The sequence below is a fragment of the Phasianus colchicus genome, chromosome 8 (genome assembly GCF_987193195.1).
Source record: "Phasianus colchicus chromosome 8, bPhaCol1.hap1.1, whole genome shotgun sequence".
Classification (NCBI taxonomy): Eukaryota; Metazoa; Chordata; class Aves; order Galliformes; family Phasianidae; genus Phasianus; species Phasianus colchicus.
Genome location: NC_143443.1, coordinates 21,679,139 through 21,702,393, shown reverse-complemented (window position 1 = coordinate 21,702,393; position 23,255 = coordinate 21,679,139). Strand labels below are relative to the sequence as shown.

Here is a 23,255-nt window from a genome sequence, read left to right as displayed (position 1 = left end):
TATAAAATAGACAGCTGTTTCTATTAGTAAATTCCTTACTAATCAGAAGGAAATATACTCAATTTTCAATAATAGTAACAAACCTCAAAGATTTACCTTAAATGATTTATATCGTTCATCATTTAATACATCTTTAGCTCTAGAACTCTCTCCGTCTTCAATAATCTCCTGAAGAGAGAAAAGCATTATTTTTAAAATCAAGATGTAGTGAAATAATCTAATGAAAAGTCTTATCAACCTGTAAAAACATTGAGAGCATATTTAGCAAGCACATTGTTTTATTCCATCAGGATTAAAATCTGCAGTCCTTTCTGAGACAGAAAATTACTGGAGGATGAAGGAGGAACTGGACCTACAGAATGAATTTCACAGTACTTATTTACTCATAGATGAAGTAGAAATTGAGATCATGGAATATATTTCACACTACTTGTTTACTCATAAATTTACACCCAGAAAATAGATATTTATCATAAGCTATCAATGTGTTGCTATGAAAATTAAATTTCATTATTTGCTTGAGTTTATTTCTCTTAACAGTAGAAGTATTTTAAAACCAGATGTTTTTTTCTTGAATGTACAGTTCCTTCAATCTCTCTGATAAAAAGAGGAAAAAATAAAATGAGAAAAACAAGACATTTTTATAACAACAAAGTCATTCTACTTTCTGTAGGGTCATAATTGAATTCCCAGCCTTCAGGTAGTAGGTACAAGGAGCTCTTCAGAGGCTGCATTCTTAACTGGTGGAGTGAGGCAGAATAGGAACCAGACTGAATCACAACACCCAGCAATGACCTCTGCAAGCACTGGAGACACTCTGATCAGCTCTTGTTGCAGTAATAGTACCTGAGATGCGGGGTCCTGAAAAGGCCAAGAATTAAAAAAAAATGCAGGGAATTCTCTAAGTTCCTGTAAGAATGTAAAGTTCATACCTCACCTAGATAAAAGGTGCTGATGCGATTCAGAGCAAGTTAGGATTTAACATTAAAGTACTAAAATATTTACCAGTTCGGCAAAAATTGTATTTCTAATAAAGAATTCAGGTGAAAAAAGTGATGTTGCCAAGAGCAGATGTTATATAAGCAAAACTATTCCTGTTAAACTGTCACATTCAAATCAGAGTGGGTCCTTAAAATCACATATAACTCTCACACTGCATTTGTTTTCAGTTATTTGTGATTTAACTTTATTCATAAGAAAAAGCATTCTGTTTCAGATCTTTATGTTACTATAAAAGGATTCAAGGAATCACTTAATTTCTAGTATCAAGGATAATATATCGTTACTAAAGAAAATACACACAGTTGAGTCAATGCATACAAATATCAACGCTGTGTTCTGTGACCTCTAAAAGTAGATCTGAAAAGACCAATTGGTTGCAAATGCAGAGGTATGTTACCTCTATAACATCTCTGACTCTGTCTCCCATGCAGGGCAACCCCTGTATATCTTTCATGCTGGTTATTGGAAATGGAAGAGATTTCAGCACAGAAGCTGCTCTCAGAAATTCCAGACATAATATTTCATTTTCTTTGAATTCATAATTTTCAGCCATTATTTCAAAGGCATCCTGGGAGAAGAGAGAGAGGGTAGAAACAAAGTTAGTGAAAGCTACTCATTAGAAAGGTTACTTTGTATTCCAAGTCAAGAAAGACTTAATTATAATAGTGTGAAAAGATGGAGTTCATCACAAAAATTTAGCATCATCACATAATCACTCTAAGGTAAAAACTTCTAAAGGCTTCCAGCTGATTAGAATCTGGAAGACTATGTTCTTAATGAAGCCTTGCAAAAAACCCTCAATTTATTCCAACATTGCAAAATTAAATGCTTTCTTCTCAGATTTGTAGAGTGTACCATAGCTAGAAGAGACTTTGGTTGTTCAAAATACATATCTAAAATCCCACACCTGGAACTTAGGGATGACCCTGTGCACCATTCAGATGGTACTGGACAGACTAATTACAGAACATAAACAAATACTATTAGAAAGACTTCTGAAGTTCCTGCACAACAAAGAGTCTTGCATCGCAGCAGGAGATCCCATTCTTACTCATCAGCTTCTCAAGAGCAGCAAGCTGATCCAAGTCTTGAAAGCACCATACATCCGGTATTTATGAGCTGCTGAGTATCCTTCCTGTCTTCCAACTTACTCCTGTTGATTCTTTAACCAATAAGACATCACAAAACAACAAAGAAGTGGCTGTCAGTGTGCATCTGCCTGCAATTGCATTTCACTGAGATGTATTTCAAAAAGCTCATCAGAAAAGTTTTAAGAATAACAATAAGTAATCACTCTGTGATACATATACCAGGAGACAGCAGATGATTTACTAAAACAATGACTGAAATGAATAGTAGAAGTGGAAAAGATTAAACAGATTTTTCCTACCCTCGGGTAAGTAACTAACCAGTAATTAAATTCACCTTTGTACTGTTTTTTAGAAGTCTTAGATTTTACTTTGATTTTTATTGTTGCAATAACATGCTTTATATCAGAAGATACAGTCAAGTTACAGGCTCTAGGTATCCAAAATACTACATTCATAATACTTCCAGGTGAACAGGAAGTCAGTCCCAGCACAACTCACTGCCATGATGGCAAACCCAGTGAAGTGATTCCTTCGTTACATCTATGGAGTTGAGAATAGGCTTTCACATCCTGCATCAAAGGAATCAGTCTGATCTATTCAACACCACCACACTTGATCTACAATCTCTTAGATAATAAAAACAGAAAAGTTATTAAAATTAATATGCCTTTCACAATGAGTGTAGATTGTTTACTTGTTATTTTTAATTCAGCTTGGTGAGTTCTAGAAAAACAGATCATCTGATACATTGTATTGTTCAGACTATTAACAGTATGGTCTCAAATTAAATGAAAGGCTTTGCTTTGAAGAAAATGTATATACAGACCCTAGGATCTGCAACACTTTCCTCTTATCAGATAAAAACCTGAGGTCTCAATTGGCCTGACAAACTGTCTTTAGAAGAAACAGATAACTCAGTTGAACAACTTTTTTTTTTTCAGTACAACCATGACAAAGCATTCTGCATCTTTCTCTTCACATCTGTAGAAAATGCTATGAAAATAGTGAAGCAAGCATTTTACTAGAGGTTTGCATTCCCGTTACGAGTGACTTATTTTTATTATTCTCTGGTTCTTTTTGTATTCCCAGTTAATACATAGTCAACCAACAGTACCTTTTGCATCTAATTTATCAACTTATTTGTGTGATAGCTATTAATAAGACATAAGATATTAATGCAAAAGCTCATTCTCTGTTCTCAAGCTCCCCCTCTGAAATAGACCTTGTCCTCTTTTCTCTTATATAACAATATTCCAGACAACCCTGTTTATCTTCTAGGGAGAGCTCATACACACAATTCTCTTTAGCAGGTTGGTTCTAGTGAAGACTTCCCTGAAAAAATAGGGTTCTGCTTTCTGAGTGAACTCTCAATAATTAAGATTGTTAAAGAAGCAATTAAGACGTTGTGATTAAAGAATTATTAAGTAGTCAAGAAGGTCTAAAGATGGGTCATCAGTTGTCCATCTCACCAAGGAATCCTCCACTTAGCTGCACACTTATTTGGCAGCTTAATAAGTGCAGTGCAATTCCATATTCGTAATAATTTGTGACAGACATGTTGGGAAAGACCTGTTTAGAAAGATGTACAATCTGGGAGTTTCTACAGCTAGCCCTCTGCAATACAGAACCAAAGTGGCCAGATGTTTCCTATGCTGTTGTGTTTATTTTGTTTGGGTGTTCTTTCAAGTTCTTAATCTTCTTAGTCAGTTTCAAAGAATCTTTCCTACTATTTAGGAAAATATCTTTGTAGATACTACTATTTCTAGTTTCTTAACACTAAAGTCACAACTTTTCTTCAAGTGAGGTTTACATTTCCACTTACAAAATTACAATTGCTCTTTCTGTTCTCTCTTTACAATGTATGCTCAAGAGGACACTAATGCTGAAGAACGGAGTTACTGGCAACAAATATCTCAGTGCAGGTTAACACCAGTATCAACCAGGGATTGATCCAAAAAAGTTACAGTAGTTACCTCCTTTTAAAATAATCTATACAAACACACACAGAAAACAACTCTTGTAAGTACTTGTTTAGCAGGATGCAGTAATGACAGACTAGGAAAGTCATCTTCTAGATTAGGAAACTTGAAAAGTCTGTGTAAGCTTCCTCTCACCCCCAGTAGTAGTACTCTTTTGTGGACATTTGAACAGATATTCTACACTAAAGAATCAGCCATAACGATAAATGTATCTGCATATACCAGCATCACTGTTTCATAGAGGTACTACCCCTTTCTACTGGTGTGTGGGCAGTTTACAGGAAAGCCGTATCCCCACCATTATTGAAAAATGCAGTCACATGTAGCATTTTACTCCGACTGTTGACAGTCAGTCAATGAAAAAACAATCAAAGCATTTTTATTATTCTATTTCGCATTATTCAATGTTTTCCTGACTTTGCAGAGCTAATTAAGCTATTTCAAATCAACAGTTAAATAGTAATGAATGTGCATTATTCCCTATACAAAACACTGCCTGAAAGTGCTGCAATTAATTACAAATCTACCTTTTTACATAAAACTGCTTTTGATATTCTTTTTTATAAAATCTTCCTGCTTTTAAAAAAATACATAAAATAAAAGTAGCTGATCTCCAAGTGGAGTTACAGCCTATTCAGTGCTTTAGTACATACTGGATAATATTCCAGGTGGGGAAAGGACATGGAATTCCTGCATTAGTTGAAAAAAAACTTGCAATATCACAGAATTACAGAAGTGCCCAGGTTGGAAGGGACCTCAAGGGTACATAAGATAACTCATATATAATATATACGTATCTCAATATATAAGATAACTCATGCAATCTATCTATGGTGATATAAAAAAGAAAGTCATTAACCCCTAATGTTACTCTAAGCTTCAGTACTTTATACAGAAAGCACCTTGCCAGCTTCTTTATCAGTTAGATGAATACTCAGATTGCCTGTTTAACAAATACTAGTTTGAAAAGGAAAGTAAATTTCCAAGATTTCTAACATGGAGGATTTTCATAACCTCTGGAGTATTCTGTAGAGACTGCTTTAATTAAATGTAAAAGATAGCTGAGCTACATTTCAGCTTTGTATTATTTTGAAAGCTGTTTATCAAAAATGGCCCATCTGTGCCTGAAACTGAAACGTATCTGAATGAGACTTAGGCTATGGAAATATTTGGGGATGGGATGGGCTTCAAGATAAATACTGGTCAGTTGCAAAAGTACAAAAGGATTTTGATCTATGTTAAAATTAAAGAGGATCAATGTGCTGACAAATTTTGAAGCTTATTTAACATTTAGTACTTAAGTCTTAAGATAAATAATAAAAATGCCATAACATGAATAAAGAACAGGCACAAGTAAAAACGCACACTAAAATATTAAATTATAAAAGTTAGAAATTATAGTAGAATCAAAATATAGAACAAGATTATCAACTAATAAATTAGAATGATTCTCAAAAAAAAAAAACTTCTAGTGCATTGCTATTTTCTGTCTCCTAAAGCATTTTCAACATGAATATCAGAGTGCATGAGGCCATTCACATTTCAGAAAAGCAAAAACAGTTAATAGTTCCAGGTTATTCTTCATAATATCCTTCTTCTAATGTTAAGACTTTCAGATCAGTACCACTACTACTTGCAATATTTTTTTAACAACAGTCTAAAATTTTTGTAAAAACCGGCACTTCCATTATTAAACTGAAAAATATCAGATGGAAGATATTTCAAAAAAGTATTTTAAATCTAATCTATTTTGTAAGTAAAGCATTACAGCTTCATGGGCATGTCATTTGTCTAATTTTCACACCTGTATCTACTGTTCTTCTGCCTTGTGAACTTGGAAAGTTCAGACCTCCCTGCCAGTGTTTCCCTTGCTATTTTTCATTTGCTGTCTACTAGGGCTGTAAAGTCTCCGGGGCATGAATTGTCTTCTATGTTGTTCAGCATCCCTTATAAAAAAAAAAGACCCCGTCTTATTTGAGCCTGGAAGTACTACTGCAGCACAAATGAATAAATAATATCATACTACTATAGAGGTAAACTTAACCCACCGAAGAGATAAATATTTTAGTGTGCTAAACAAAAAAAAAAAGTAAGAAAAATAAGAAATCTCATGTTATACCTTACTACCTATACTATTATAATAAGAGCAGCAAGTTGAACGGAACTGCTTTTTCTCTCAATCACTGTTTAACTCTTCAAGTTTATTTAATAAGTAGTAAACCCATAGGGCGGGTTCTAGTTCTCATAAAATTGCTATTACCCATATTTATTCAAAGCTCACCAAAGTGATTTAAAGGAGATTTAGAATGACCAAGACATTCAAATAATTTTCTTTTAACTTTCTCCAGCATTAATCTTAATTTCAAGAGCCAAAGGGAAGAGACATGGAGTGTTGATGTATACATTTTATATACACAGAGAAGCAAAATAAATCATTTCAAGTTCTTATTTCAAGAATTCAAAAATCTGAGTCAACCTGTAGAATTAACAAAAGCAATTTCCATATAAATTAAATGACCCATTTTGTTTCAATCTGAACTTTTCTGAACTGAACAGAAAAGCTCAATACTTGCTCAGGTCCAAAGATTTTACTATGTCATGTTACATCAACTGGAGAAACAAAGGAGCCGAGAGATAGAAAATAAAAGAAATAACATAATGTGCATTATAACATTCATGATATTACTTCATTGAAGTAAGTTATGTCAGTAAGTTATGTCAGTAAGAATGTGTTATTTAGTGTGTATTCAGTTAGTTGGTTTTCTACCTACAGAATTCTCTAGTTCATTAGACTTTCCTGAGGCCTTAAAATGGAATAATAACAAGTGTTTGAACCACTGACATAACTAATGTGTATTTCTTTAGGTTAAAAAAAAAGAAGAGAAAATAAAATATGGATTACTTTTTTTCTCCAGCAAAATGGAAAGAAAACCAGGCATTTTTCCATGCTAAACATTTACATTCTCATTACCATGAGTAACAGCCTATGTAGAGTAACACTTGGAAGCATTAGCAATAAGCCTCAGAATCACAGAACCATTTGCCTTTGACTTAATTAGTTTCTTCTGTAAGAATTTGATTGTGTTTTCTTCACAGAAGAATGTATTTCTGAATTTCATTGCTGCCTGGTATTAATATTCAAATTCAACAAACACCCTTGGGCAAAGCAGAATGACTCCATTTATTTTACCATATGAAAACAGTGCAGCCACCAAGTGTATATTTTTGTCAGGACAGGGGAAGAATGGCTAACTATTTACAAAAGAAGCAGAGAAGAATGTTATAATAATATTACCAGAGAATAGCATTAATGTTTAAGGCAAACATAAGATAAACATGCTACGGTAGAAACTCTGAGTGAAATGATTTGCCCTTTTGTTTTATACGTTTGTTCATCTGAACAGCTGCAGTCCAAGCTACATACTCAAATGCACTCCCGAATCATGCAAATCAGTAATGCCATGGCAATATGTTCTAAGCTGTGGGTCATGAGGCCACAGTAAGTATAACACAAAAATGCATGAGACTCCACAAATCAGAGGGAGTTTGCTTTCCATAAGCTGCCACACAGTGCCACACTCTTGTCTTTGACATGTAATTTAACATATTTTATCTACTTTTTATACAAACAATGAGATTTGCAGCACTATTCTAGGCTTGAAAAAATAATTTGAGTGGGGACCTACTTCATACAGAACACAGTCACAAAAACCTGTACCATTTTTTGTCAACCATGCTGTAGCTTCTTCCATGACACAAAATCAATTTGCTGCAACTTTCTTTAAGTTCTTTCCTGGATCTTACATTATAAAGGAAACATGAAACAGCTTACTAATTGCAGTTTTATCTCCAGAATTAAAGTCTCCAGCATGTCTCCCCCAAGAAATTAGCACATTCAGTTCCTGACTACACATGTCACTGATACATTAGCAACTGTTGCCCTTACAAAGAGGCAAAAAGATGTTAAAAGTAAATACTAGTCTTTCTCAAACTTAACTGTTTCTCATTCAAAAGAACTTGATACAGAGCATAAGGACACAGTCCAGAAAAAGGAAAAACAGTGAGTTCATCCAAGAATGCATAAGCAAATAATAACTTTGTGCCCCTCTACTAGGCAATATCAAAACCCAGAATTCTCCAGCTAACAGAAGAAAGGAGAAAATCTCCAAGAAAATTGAACTCTCTCTCAACTCTGTCTCACAATATGAAGTTGTTATAACAAAATACTATCATCAAAACATAATTCAAGACTGATTGGATCTAATTTTTGGAATGTACGGCATTGAGCCAGGAAAAATCTGTCATTTAATGGTTGGCTGCCCACAGCCTACACAAGTGAATTATAACAATGCTTCAGTGCACTTGCTAAGAGCTTCCACTGAAAAATCTTTTGGAACAATTTTACTCAAGAATATGAATTACAGGTTTAACTCAAAACCCACAGAATAACAGCAAAAAAAATGGAAGCCAAAATCCTGTGACATTATACAAACAAACTGGTTCAGGAAATGAGCAGACTGCTGCAGTCCATAAACACCTAGGCCTTCAGCTGTCATTGTAAGCTTTGGTGGTGAAGAAAAAAAACAACAGTCCTAACAAGTTACACTATGACTTTCAAGACACAGATGCCAGACAGATATTTAGGCATTATCAACTTGCCCAGTGCCACCTCCAGAAATAAAATACTGCGTGAATTCAGGACAGTTTCTCTCAAAGTAGAAGGATGAACAACTGCCATCTTTGTCATTAGAAAACCTAATTTCTACTCAGATTCAGAAATGTTTGATATCTAGATACAAGTTATAATCTGACATTAAAGCTGCTGCAAAAACAGAAACCATTCAATAAATCTGTTGCTGTTATCACAATTTTCCACTGAAGATTGAACTGAATCTTGGACTACATTCAGGAATTCAACAATGTGAAGACAAGTCCTATAACTCACAGAATCACAGAATGGCCAGGGTTGGAAGGGACCTCAAGGATCACGAATCTGCAAGCGCCCTGCCACATGTAGCGCCACCAATCTCCACATTTAATACTAGACCAGGCTGCCCAGGGCCCCATCCAACCTGGACTTGAACACTTCTAGGGACAGGGCATCCACAACCTCTCTGGGCAGCCTGTTCCAGCACCTCACCACTCTCATAGCAAAGAACTTCCCCCTGACATCCAACCTAAATCTTCCCTTCCCCATCTTAAAACCATTTTCCCTTTGTCCTAAAAACCATTTCCCCTTGTCCTGAAACAGAGTTATATTTCTCAGTATCTGAAAAGGGAAAAGTAATGCAAGAACTTGCAAATAAATTTTCTTTTTACTCCTGATCTCTTAATTTTTAAATGTACCATCATAGAAGGAATACCATTTTCCAGATCCTTTTGTGACCAGTATCTTAAAGAAGTAAATATCGCTACACCTTCATATCTTATAGGAGTAGCCACTGTACGGAATGGTCATTATTCATCACAATTATATTTTTCACGTTCTGAATGAACTGACAAATAATGTCCTACTACAGAAATGTCAACGAAGAGCCATTCACTTTAAAAAGGACTACTACATTCCATCATCTTAAGCAAGTGTAGAAATAAGGCCCTTATTTTACCTCTTCAGGAAAGCTATATTTTACAGAATCTTTAGCCTGTGTTACATCTTCCCCTACAGCAGCATGAACATGATTTTTGTAAACAGCAAAAAGGAGTTACTACTTTCAGAATTTTAAACAATAACAGTAATACACAACTTGTCTTTTTAGCAGGAGGCAAGACATAATAATCACTGGCAGCAGTTTTGGTAATGTTGGTATCACTGAAGTTGGAAGGAACCTCAGCAGGGTTCTAGTCCAAGATGATGATCAAAGCAGGATCAAATTCTGATCAAGTTGCTCAAAAAGGGAAATTTTGTAATGAAACAGTTTAGCCTACTTGTGTACTATAAGTGCTATTATATAATTCGTACACTCAATGATTATTTCAAAGAATCACTACAATGTAAAATTCAGGTTAATCAAGACATTTTGGAATTGATCCTAGATTTAGTGTTAGTTCTGAATTCCCAGGGCTCTTAATATTTACATCGTAAATGTTACTTATTCTCAAATCATTGTTACCTGATATTATTCTTTTTATCTAAATCTAATAAATATTACATATTTGTATGTATTTATAATCGCACAAAATCTAGCATGACAGTTATAAATAACAACTAAATAAATAATAAAACTAAGAAAGATTAAGAGGAGTTTCACATTATAGTTGAACTATATGCCAAATTTATCCAGACTAAATTACATTGAAAACTCTGTGAAATATGTTTCCTATTGACTAGTCATCACCAGCTGTTTAGAGACTGTCAAGAGGAGCCATTATGTAAAATAATTTAAGAGGAATTTAGACCACATGACTCAGGCTCTTCATGCCTACTGAACTGTGTAATGGTAAGAGCATTAAATAAGATATACGACAGTTGGTAAAGTATCCATTTAAGTGAACAATGTATTTTCTTTTTTGTTATGTAAAAGTAATTACACCAATCTGTTTTTATAATTAAGCAACTGGAAATCTGAAGCACACACTTAAAATTACCGAATACTTGAATAAAAGAGAAGGGAACAAAGAAATTAGGAAGTATCTTGAATTGCCCAAAAGCAAAATTTGCTTATCACCACTTCCACCTTGTCAAATAAGATGCAAGACCAAACGATGTTTTCAGAATATCATTTTATCATTTGTTTTAAAATATAATATGCATTTACAAGATATTTGTATAAAGATCCACAGTATTTTCAAAAGCACCCAAAAAATGAAATCAAGCTAGCACTCAATTTAAATATGGCAGACATAACATTTTTATTGCTATAATTGTGCTTTTTAACTCATGAATTTGATGAAGATAGTATGGATGTATTAATTATTTATCTTTGTTTTCTTTCATGGAAGAAATATGACTTACTGTGAATTTCGTGTTGCAGTTATTTAACGTTGTCTTTCTTTGACATGAGTACTGGGATACTTTGCTTGCAGTAAATGATGACACTTCCGATTCAGGTGCTTTCAGAGTACGATACTGCTCTGCTTGTTCCTAATAAGAAAATAGTCAAATAGCTTAAAATGACAAAATAAATACATTAAATGAGCCTGAAATATATAGCTGTTAATGCAGTTAGAGAATAATAATGCTCTTACATCTTCCTAGAAAAAACATCTCGTATCACGTATGCTCCACTGACATTAAAAGTTTGTGTTGACTGCCTGAATTTTTCATTTTCTATGGTCAGTTTTTGCAGAGTTTTCAATGGCACTGCCATTTATTACAGTAAAATTGAAAAGCTACAAGAGTTTAAAAGTAGATAAGTTTGAAAGGAAGGACGTATTTTTCCAGAAAACACTAGATTATTTGATACAAAATCAAGGATGTTACTCAGAGAAGAAAAAGAAAGTAGACAATTCACTTTTTTGATCTGTATCTAAATTCAGCAGTTGACAAAAAGACATACTGACTCAAATCAGACTTTATTTTCAGGTGTTCACCTGAACAAAGGAAAGGTGCCAGCTGTGAAATCTAACATGGGAGGGTTTTTAACCACGAGGCTGACATGTTCATTCTCTTTTCCCCTAATTTTGTTTCATACAAAATGAACCAGTATCAACAAAAAGTCAACCATCCACCTCAGGAGACTCTGAAGCAAGGTGCAAAAGGAATTCTGCTGAAAGGCAGAATATGCAGTCACTTCCCCACTGGCAAAAGAGAGTCCTCATTGTTCAAGTGTCCTGATCTGTGAGCAACTGGAAAAAGAAAACCTGGCAGCAGCTTTTCTGACACTTTATGTGCCCAGTATTTTAATTCCTTTGCTTTCAGAGGAAATACTCAAATCTCAAATATTTTGAAAACTCCCAGTGTTCTCGGCACTTCTGTGGTTTTTTTGCTGTTTGTCATTTTGCCTAAAAAGATTTGGCAGATCTGTCAGAAATACATTGTGTTGTATTATCCAAAAACAACAGAGAAATTGTTTAATGAAAAAAATTCACACAGATGCACTGAGAAAATTTTCACCCCAACAACTGAATGATGACGCCGTTCTTACCATTATCAAAAGAAATGGGGGCATAAAGATAATATTCATGCTAGGCAAACCTTTAAATACATGCATGCGCCCTCTACACACAACATATTTTCACGCTAAATTGCCCTTGTATTTGATTCAGAGCAGTTAAATAATAATATTCACACATACACAAGAGGCACATGCTTGCACAGTTGAAGGAGTGTTGAATTATATGGCAGTTTTCATAGTATACACTGAAAAGAAGGAAATTATATGTAAGACCAAGATGGGTTTCAGTCAGAATCAACAACTCTACTCATCCACTCCTGTACACCTTCATGAATTATATTTTACAATTGATTATAAGTCATATAAACAATGATTGATTACAGCTAATATACTGCTTGAAATAACAGCGCCAGATGAAAAGACTGAACGGCATTTTACTGAATAGAATATATAATTAGCTGTTACTTTCATTAAGACCTAGACACACTAGCTCTAGCTGTGAACAATAGGCCTACATGTAGCATTACCTAGGTAATATTAATTGAGGATTGAAAAATGAATACAGTAACTAAGTGTTTAAGAGGATGGTAGACTGGCACGAATCCTGCACCTGCCCTAGCAAAGATATCCAAGCATTTTTTTACCCAGCAGTGGCTATGCTTCTAAATAGCAGGACTTAATTACACAGACAACAGAAGAAACTCAGACTAGAAATCAGCAGAAAAAATGTCTAGCAAAATGTAATTACTATAACACAATTTGTAAGAAATACTGTGACGTCTGCATGAGAACCACGTAGATGATCTCCTATCATCAGGAAACGAGGAAGTATATTGCTTATTGGTGGGAAGAACAGATGGGAGAATACAATTCATACAGATTATGGGACAATTCTAAAATTTAGCCCAGGGGAAATTATAGTGTAGTACAAGCAATCTTGGAAACTCACATTACCTCAAAATAATTGGTAGTATGATGTGTACGAGAAAAATATAAGCGTTAAAATATCATTTTTATTTTTTCAAATATACTAAAGAGAAAATTATGGTAAATTACAAAGGGACAGCTACTGAAAAACATCCAAACAGGTAGGCAGCTTGCTTGCTAAATGTAGTTATCATTTACACCCCACATCCATGCTGATGTAACTGTGGACACTGTGACACTGGCATTCCCGCACAGTGACATTTCCCGCATGGCAGAGGAAAGAAAGTCAGCATTAGTTTTTTTTTACAGCAGAGAGGCTTAGGTGCAAAATGAATCTTACAGAGGACATCTTGACAAAGAACAAAGTAAATTTAAAAACAAACCAATATTAAAAACAAACCAACCACAAAACAACTATATAATAGATATAACAAAAAGGGATAACGCAGCAGCAGCAAATAAGTTGTGCAGATATTACAGGTTGCATCAGGCCACATTATTTAAGAGCCAGCAACTTTGTGAAGTCCAGACAGCATTGATCAAATAATAAAGTCTGCTGATATCCCACATTTTATGAAGAGAAGGCAGCTAGTTGATAAGTTTTTTTTTTATTTTTCTGGGAAACTCAAACTTGTCAGTATGAAGGATTTCTTCCATTAGTTACAGTCTCTTCTCTTTCACAGGGCAATAGAGTGAGACACTCAGGAAAATGTTAAATGCGAGTTGCCATGATGCAGCAGGGGATGAAAATATGTGGTACCTTTTCCTAATACGTAGGGAGATCCTCTGTTTAAGGAAATAAATCTGTTTGCCTTACAAACAAAATGAAAGAAAAGGAGAAAAAAGGAACTGAAGAGATAAAAACAAACTTTCAGGTTCTGAGTGCGGAAAAGTCGAAGAGACAGTCTAACACAGAACAGCTCCTGAGGCTGGTGTGGGTGCCCATCGGTGGGTTTGATTTTTTTGTTTTGTTTTATTTTTAACCAGTCTGAAAGCTTCCCTCTAACTCTTACTTTTCCATAACCAAGGAAGCATCACTATTTTCTAATACTGGGATGTCCTCACAAAGCCTTTGTTTCTCCTCTCAGGTTATTGACCAGAATATCCATCTGCTTGCAGTGGGTTTTACTGCAAAAAACACAGCTCTTTGCTCAGTGGGACAAAGACATTTCTCAAGTAGAGAAATATTTTTATTTCTCTTTGAAGCAGACGGTCAGACACCACACCATGGGGCCTGAAAAATTAAGCGGTGGTTATAGACTATGAAAGTCAACTGTTACTGAATGGACCACCAAAGATTCAGACCAGCCTACATTTGGTCACTCAGCCTTTTATACTATATAAATCATTTTAATACCAGAGCGTCACTCCAATCATTCACAATCAAAGAAAGGTGTACTATAATGACAATTATAATTAATATGTTAGTTAATGGTCTGTAACACTGACTTCATTCCCCCTGTTTTGCATAGAGAAGGACATTTCTTTTCTACAGTGCATTAAAACAAGCGTCCTGAAGAAAAAAATACCTTCCAAATAGGCTACAAGATCTGATAGAAAAAATCTCATTGCAACTGATATTAACAGAAATTCTTACTCCAACTTATCGGTAATGAAATTTCATCCAACACATTCATTTACTGCAATCCATTTTTTTCTTTTTACTTCAAAATGTTCATGATAGCCTGAATTAAAGGTTTGTTAATTTACTTCCATTTCACATTGTACTAGGCTGACACAATGGACCAAATTTGTCTCCAGTGAAACTCCAATTAAGTTAAATTATGCACAAGCTTAGCCTGATACTTAGAAAGAAAATTAAACTTTACTTCAGTCCTTCCATCTTAAAGCAGAAAAAAAAAAATCACAGTATAAAAATATTTAAATTTGCTGAAATTCTAGAATCTTTTCTATTCCTTCCTTGATTGCTTTACAAAGTTGTTTATTATTTGACAGCCACTGTATAATTAAGGCTGGTTTTAAAGTTCACATTACAGCTGACATTGGCTTGCTTACTGCACATTTATCAGCATTAAATCTTAATATTTTAATAAAAATAAAAGCTTGCACTCACAGAGCCAAAGTGTAACAATTGTCTGCTCTAGCAGTATTCCAAAAGGACATTTTTATATAAAAGAAAATCTCTCATTTATTTAAATTAAAAAAGAAGCAGCAGCAGCTTTAGGATAATTTGAGACATTCTGGAGAAAGACAAAGAGAAAAGGATATTTGAAAAGGGAAAAAGAGATTTTCTGGGAAACCTGAATCCATAGGTTTTTAAGAAGGTATTTTAGATTACTTTTAAATCCTGATGTAAAACTCCCAACAAAATTCACAACATTCCGTTCGTGCTTAGGATTTGTTTCTTGTTTTTTGCATTCCCAGTATTTGTATTTTTATGAACTGTTTTCTATGAAATTACAGTGTTTTTTTTTTTTTTTTTTATGTTTTTTCCTGCTTTGTGGTAATTACCTGAGTATATTCTCCCTTCAGCAGATTCACAGGAAATACTGCAAATGTACTGCAAGAATACTTAATTGGAAGGGTTGCAAATATAAACATGTACTCTGTCATGGAATTACACTGCATCTGAGAGCGACAGCTCCATCTGATGTATTCTTTATTTTTGAAGTGTTATTAAACAGTAACTCAAGTGGAAGACCCTGAGGAATAGTTTCTGGCAATTAAAACTGACTGAAGAATTATTCAGAAGACACTTTCTTTTTTTAATTAGTGAAAGGTGATGTTTATAAACCATATTCCATATTTTAAAAATTAGGATGAGGAAGAAAAAAAGAGGGATATTGTTGCTTAATATTCAAGCATCCTATGCCTAACAAGAAGATACACACTGCACGTGCTTCTGTGGTTCCAGTACTCACAAGTGTTCCCAATATTATTTTGCAAGAGTCATCATTCACATAGAGCCTAATCTAGGCCCTCTAAAACCAGCAAGAATCCTTCACTTCAGAGAGACTTGTAACTCTTCTGATGCATAGATTAATTTCTTTGCCAGTCCACATCTATTGTGCAAGGCTTAAGTTCTTGTTAGGACAGGGGAAGGCACACATTCTGGCACATCACAGGGTCTATTTCATAGCCCAGTGGCACCTGATATTGTCACGCTGTGTACAGCATTCGTGGGCATCACTGGACACAGTTGTTATTTACAGTCTGTACTAGGGATATTGTATATCACCATTTCACACTATCTTCCAGTTTGGAAAATTAGAACACAATTTTGTCGGATATAGATCAGAGTAAAACGCATTGTCATTCAATGCTTCAAGGTCAAACACTACCAAATAATCAGCCTCAGATTTGCAATAAGCTCCAAATTGCAGCTCAAACTGACAGATAATGCAAGATAATGATACCTTAATTTTTTAATCACAGTTTTACTCTATAGGGCCAACTGTTTAATATATATGCCTGCAAACTGCTTCAGCCCTCACAGGTCCCTAAACAATCACAGTTACCTGATCGTTTCAAAAAACAAAGGTTTTCATATTTTTGTACCATTCTGAAGATGCAAAGTATTTGACCAGGAGGCCATTAAAATACATTCATCTCAGAGGAACATTTACACTATGATGTTAAAGTATTTATGGAAATAACACAAGCACCACAACAAAGCACATACTTTATTGATGGATATTTCCCTCTTAATACAGGAATGATGGATATCATTTCACTTTGTAATATGTGAGAATAAATAACTCAGTATTACCAGACACTGAGATTTGGTTGTTGGAAATGGTATGGCAGGTCTTCCTCTTAATTTGTTAAAGCAGTGTCATTGAAATAACTGTATAAAAAAATGTATTTCAATTCTAAGGTTGCACTGCAATAAAATTATGTATATACGTTAAGTAAATATATTACAGTCATTCACATTGACCAACACTGCATTCATACTACATTCACACCCATCTTACCACAAGGCGATACTTCATTTCCAAATCAACTGGTCTTCCTATTTCCATGCAGGCTGTGAGCCAGGAAATATCCAGTATTTCAAATCTGGAGCTGTCACCCACAGCCTGTCCCTTCAGCCAGTCCAGCACCTCTGGGTAAGAGTTGTTCTCAGCCACAATATGAGTGACAGAGTCACTGTCAAGAAATACAGAAAAAAGTAGTTTTCTTCCTGAATCCAGCCAGAGAAATGCTATTTCCATATTTACCTACCATGCATTTCCTGAAAATTGCTGTATACATTTTATGTTAGGATGTAGGAAGCAGATGCATTTTCATATCACAATATGTCTATTCCAGTTACTGAGTCTGCTTTGAGGAAAGACTTTATCCTGACAACTCCTGTAAGTGCAGCATTTTCTTTCTTTAGGCACTTCTGTAAGATACCATCTTATTACACATCTTTTTGCAACTCTGAAAATATTTGGCTTGCACAAGCATTATTATAATGAAAAAACTTTACAGTACCTGACAACCTCCCTCTCTAGATTTCCAAACAATGAAGGAAAGCTTTACACAGTATTAAAAAGGCTGTTAACAATAATTCTTTAAAGCTTTGCAGCTGGTAGTATTTCTTTGAAATTTATCTTTATGTACTTGCATTAAGCTCTTTACACATAACCAAGTTAAATCTTACAAATTACATGCTCACTCTTCGCTACTAAGATGTCAGTCTCCTACAAATTTGATATCCTAGTTTTGTATAAAATTTTCAGTTTGAATTATTGTTCAATAAACTGCAAAGCAGTTATGTGGACACTGATTAAAAATACAGTAGCACAAAGGTTTTTACACTGAGCTTATTTTGATGCAGAGTATCTTGGAAAGAATGCCATCATAGTTCATGATGATGACAACACCTGCAGAACTCCATATCTACCTGCAAAGTCCATGCTAGTGACAGTTTCATCCACATACAGAAGTTTTCAAAGGGACCTGGAGCCCAATCCTCATGGACCTGATGGATTGGTTTGCAGCCCTTCCATAACACCTGAAAGCCACACCGAGAAGACAACACCACTGCAGAGATGGCTGTTGAGTACAGACTTGCACTACAGTTACCTCACCTGTGCTAACTGCTAGAGACAGGTTACCTGCAGAATTTTTCCAAACAAAATACATTCCAGAAACCAACAAAATGCCCTAGTCTGTCCCAGTGACCCCAGGTCACACCAACAGTCACTAATTCAATTAAATCTCTAGCCACAGCTGTAGAGCAAACCACAAAAATGGGTTATCATATAACTCTCTCCACTGTAAAGATAAATAATTTGTTGACTATGCTATGCTTTAGAAGTTAGAAAAGTGTCATGGTACAGCAAAATCTCTCTCTTCTGTCCAATCTATTTTAATCTGAAAGACAGCAAATCTAGGTTATGTTAGCCTCTATTAAATAATTTTATTATTTAACCCTACTAGGTTCTACATTAAACTGTCATATCCTTACTTGAACAAAAAAATTCAGTTAGAGACATAAAACTTGTGCTTCCTGTGGTTTATTTCATTTTATATAAAATATTCATATGTAATGTATTTGTACTAAGCTACAAATCTGGGAACTTTGCCATCACTATGCTTGCAGCAGCTGTTTAGCTGAGGCGCACCAGTTTCCTCTGGTACCTGTACAGCTGTGCTTTCTTCTTGGCACAGAATGTAATAAATTTAGCATTTCCTCTTGCATTTCTAAAAACAAAAATCAACAGTTAAATATTTGTTTTATCTATTAGCGACTAAGTTGAAATTAAACACAGCACCTGAGTTGCATGCAATTTACAAAAAGTCTTAAACACTAGCAATAAATAACTGTCAAAGCAGCCCAGATAAAACCTCTACTCAGTCCTCAGGTTGCTAATACGTGATTTAGAATAGACCAGTTCATTTTATTTCCTGAAAATTCAATTAGTTTTATAGCAGATGCTAATCACCTATTTCTGATTAATACCAAATTGAAATACCAATTGCTTTACAAATCATTTCTTCCTTCCTCAGTCTTTCAAAGTTGATGAAACTGAAAAATCTGTGGAAAGGACTTCTTATAGGAAAGATCTGGATGCATACTACATGCAAACAGATGCAGAGAGATGATCAATACTTGGTTTTCTTTCAGCTTTTCAGAAAGACTATATAACGATGCAGGTTTCAGAAAGCTGCATAACAATATAACTAGTGCTCATGAAAAGCACTATTTGAAGGAAGCTTCCTTCAAAATGAGTAGGGCTTATCTAAGTACCACCTTATAAGTCTGCCACTGGATTATGTCTTCACACTGTAATGCAACAGTGTGGAAACAACCTGCAGAGTTTCATTCCTAGGCCTTTCCTCAGTACTCTCCCAAACTGTACTAAAACAGCCAGTAACCACAAGCCTCACAGGAAGGTATTACTCAGAAGAAAATCAGATAACAGAATACTAGAGATGTTGTGGGGAAATGCCCCTACAACAGCTGCATTTTTCATCCCACATATTTTTCATTTCAGGAACTGGACATTGAATTTATAATAAAGATAACCTGATTTCAAGGGGTAAATAAATAGTGGCTGGTTTAGGTCAGGTAGAGACATATTCATTGTTTGCTTGAAATTACACAAATGCACAGAAACAAATCCCATGAGAAACATTCACATGCTCAAATTCCACATTTTTTTTTTTTATTTCCCACATGAGAAACAGCAGACTGATAAGGGCAAATATGTTAGAATTGACAGCCCTAAGAGAAATTGGAACCACTAATTTTTGATGTAAAAACAAGAATTTTTGCTAGTCTTTGTGTCCTGCTAACTCTCTATCCAGCAGATAGCAAAACTGAATCGTGTTTTAGTAATACAGATTGAAAACTGAAGCATCATTATAGTGGGAAGTGCAAAGTACATCCACAAAAATATATAGGCAAAAACTTCAATGGCAGTCATTTGAATTAATGCATTTACTGCATTAAAATGTTCCAAGCAGCATCACTAATGCTATCTCTAGGAATATAAACATTTTCTTACCTTAGCTCACTCTCTACTCTGAAACCTTTGCTTCTTGCCAGCTCCATCAAAAATGTCCTTCTGGTCATCCCCATCTTCCTCTGCATAATGAAAATGACAAGCTTATTGAATTTTATTTCATAACCACAGGAAAGTTTTGGGGAATACATTCTCTTCTGCCTCTTCCTCTGGGAGACTACAGTTGGAGGTCTGATCCTCTCCATGGTGCAAGGTAGAAGTGTTTTCACTTTGGTAAAAGGAAGCTAACAAGCTTTCTGCCAGGCAGCAGATGTATCTAAGGCTGCCACCCACTGAAGTCATTTTACTTTGTTTCCCCTTTGAAATAAAAAACAAATGCTACACAAGCAGAAACATTACCAACTACCACCTAAGACAACTTGCACAGAACTATTCCAGAGAGGTGGAAAATATGGTTTAATTCCTTCAAACAGACATTAGTCTGTGAAGGCTTCATCCAAATAATATCAATCATGGTAAAAGATCTTTTAAAAAGACCAGCAGAAGTTCTTGCTGGTTTAATTGCACAGTTTTATTAGTTCTTTCAATGTTTTTCCAACCCTTACTTTTCCAAACTGCAGGGAAAACTGATTTTCAATATATTAATAAATTCTTCCTATCATTTCTTATGAGCCATGTCTTAAAATACATCCTAATAACAGTATACAAATATGTTTTAGAATGCAAGTCTGTTCAGTTGTTATACCTATGTAATTCTTTGATTAAATAAAAGGAATAGTCTTCTAGGAGAGCAAACAACTAAACTCTTGAAGTGAAATAAAAAGACTGTTGCTTTAAAAATAAGGTAATTGCAAGAAGAAAACATCAGAGATAAGTTCAAATATAGCTTTGGCACACACTGCTGTCAATGCTTTCTACTACCTGATGCAGGCTGTATTGCTATCTGCATCAGGTACAGAAGAGAAAAATAATTCCTGCTTTAAGTACCCAGTGACCCCCTAAGTACAGAGGAGATTATGGAGGCTACGTACCATCCTGTTCTAGAGCATGCAGTATTGGTCATCAGAAAACTTCACTAAAATTTATTGCAGACATGTTTCATCAAGTTGGATCCATTTAGATATGACCCTGAAATTCCAACAGCACAAAGTGAGTGCAAACAACCAAGTTTATTGTATGTGCATCTATTTCAGCACAAATACTACTTCGGTGGTAAATAGCCCCATTTCTATGTCAAGTTAGATTTTTATTTTTAGTGTAGCAGAGAATTTAGTTTTTGCCAGTCCTTCAGAATGTGTCAAAAATGTTATATCATGCAATTCTTATTGCTCATGTTCAGGAGAGGAAGCAAGGTGAAAAACCCTACCTAAGTCAGATCTATCAACTTTATTTTCAGTCATTTTATCATGGATGGATATAAAACCTGAGTTGTGGAAAAATGACTCAAAACCTGTTTCCTGCAATTATGGTCACAAGTTTAAAATTAAATTATAAAGAGTATTACTGACATTTTCCCAGCCCTATAGCTCATGCTGTTTCAACTGTATTATCACTGATATGAAGAAACAGTTTTCATCAGAATAGAAACTAACCATCAAAAATTAATACAGGGCTTTCATCTCTGAGGTCTTCCTGAGGCCATAAAAAAACATATACGTAATTCTGCACATAGACTAGATTCCATTCATTTCTCTCATTGCCTCAGGATAACCCAGAAGCCAAAATATCTTTCCTCTCTCTGGTTCATAACATGAAGATTGTCAAAATAAATCATTTCAAGGTTATTTTTAAATTATGTGAGATATTTTCATAGGAAGCAGAAAATGAACAAGCAGACTTTAAGAGGCTTAAGCAAAAGAATAGTGGCAAGGAAATAAATTAGTATTGATGGATTTGGCATTAAGGTTGAGCAATCTGTTGTGGTTGTTCCATGTGTGTTTTCTAGACAACTGATCAACCATTGAACACTGGCCATTTCCCATCTACATCCTCCCTATGCTTAGTAAAATAGTTTATCTTGAGCCCTGCAAGGAATAACGTATTTGAGAACAGATTCTTTACATATGTTAAACAAAGTCTTATTTTATGTTATAATTAATTCAGTGCTCTCAAACATGCAAATCTAATTTCCCCCAGTGTAATATAAGATGCTCATTGCCAGTAAAACCCTTCTGGCATGAAAAACATAAGTTATTTTTCCTTTGTGTTATCCTTATAACTCTTGAGTTGGATTTTCAAGGATATTTAGGCGCAGAAAAGATGCAAATGAGGCCTACCAAGATTTTCAAAATCAAAGTCAGTTAGGTATCTGGCTCCTTTGGAAATCAATTTCTGGCTTTGAACCTAATGCAAAAAGGTCTTCTTTGTCTAATAAGTACAGCATAATGTCATGGAAATGTCTCTGTCAGTGATGCAATTTTATTAAGCATACCTTCTAAAATTAACAGCATTTCCATATCCCAGCTGAGCAAATAATCTGCTCTTCTACAACCTTTTATTATAATAATTTTTTAACACAGAAAGTAGAACAGACTTTTGGGAAAGAGCAAATACAGCAGAGAAAAAAACCAAGTCTGCTATTTATTATACAGCATTCTCTTGCCTGAGTCATGGCACCACACAGAACACATCACATCCACTATGCAGGATCAACAGCCTAAAGGCACAAGCAACACTTCACCCTCACTATGCATGATCAGTGGCCTAAAACCACAGCACCTTTCTCTAGTTCAGTGCAACTCTTCCAGACCCCTGACCTTTAGGGTGGCTCAAGTCCCTGAAGGGAAATCTAGAGCACGTTTCTTCATTCAGATGTTGTTGCTACAGATCGTTGTTGTGAACTATCAAAGACACAGATTAAGAAAGAGATGTTTCAGTGTGAAGCAGCAGCCAGTTAAGCAGCCTGCAGACAGTGCCTGTTGCAGGGCTGGGCCTGAGCCTTCGGTGCTGAACTAACTCCAAAGGGAGTCCCTCAAGGGAAAAAAGCAGTTTCTGGGAAGCACAGTTCAGCTGCTCTCAACATACATAATCACACATGCTTTCACTGCACCTTCCGGATATCTGTCAGATAATCTTTTAGTGCCCTACTTTCATATGAACTGCACTGTAAATATTTTATAAAATGTTACTTACCTATTTTATATAGCTTTCCTGTGAAGAGTCAGAAGTGGTGGCAGGTGCTTTTAATGCAGCACTGCAGGATACCAACCTTCAGGAAAGCATCTCTTAAGCACCATCAATAAAAACTAGATAAGTGACCACACACCTTTCTGGTTTTTG

The 23,255-nt window shown here is 35.0% G+C and overlaps 1 protein-coding gene across 6 annotated transcripts in view; it reads right to left on the bottom strand.

Annotated features, from left to right (window-relative positions):
• The window catches only part of DNTT (DNA nucleotidylexotransferase), a 163,652-nt gene that overhangs the window by 63,748 nt on the left and 76,649 nt on the right, over positions 1–23,255 (bottom strand). For 2 of the 6 annotated variants that reach the window (XM_090145278.1, XM_090145279.1), the window contains 6 exons: positions 21,008–21,104; positions 20,019–20,098; positions 16,992–17,166; positions 11,025–11,153; positions 1,400–1,570; positions 97–168 (listed from right to left, as the gene is read on the bottom strand). In XM_090145278.1, the coding sequence (XP_090001404.1) occupies positions 97–168; positions 1,400–1,570; positions 11,025–11,153; positions 16,992–17,166; positions 20,019–20,098; positions 21,008–21,010 (630 nt within the window). In that variant the 5' untranslated portion in view covers positions 21,011–21,104. Of the gene's footprint in view, positions 1–96; positions 169–1,399; positions 1,571–11,024; positions 11,154–16,991; positions 17,167–20,018; positions 20,222–21,007; positions 21,105–23,255 lie in introns of those variants that run through there. The other 4 variants (XM_090145281.1, XM_090145282.1, XM_031597708.2 and 1 more) reach the window with 2 other exon arrangements.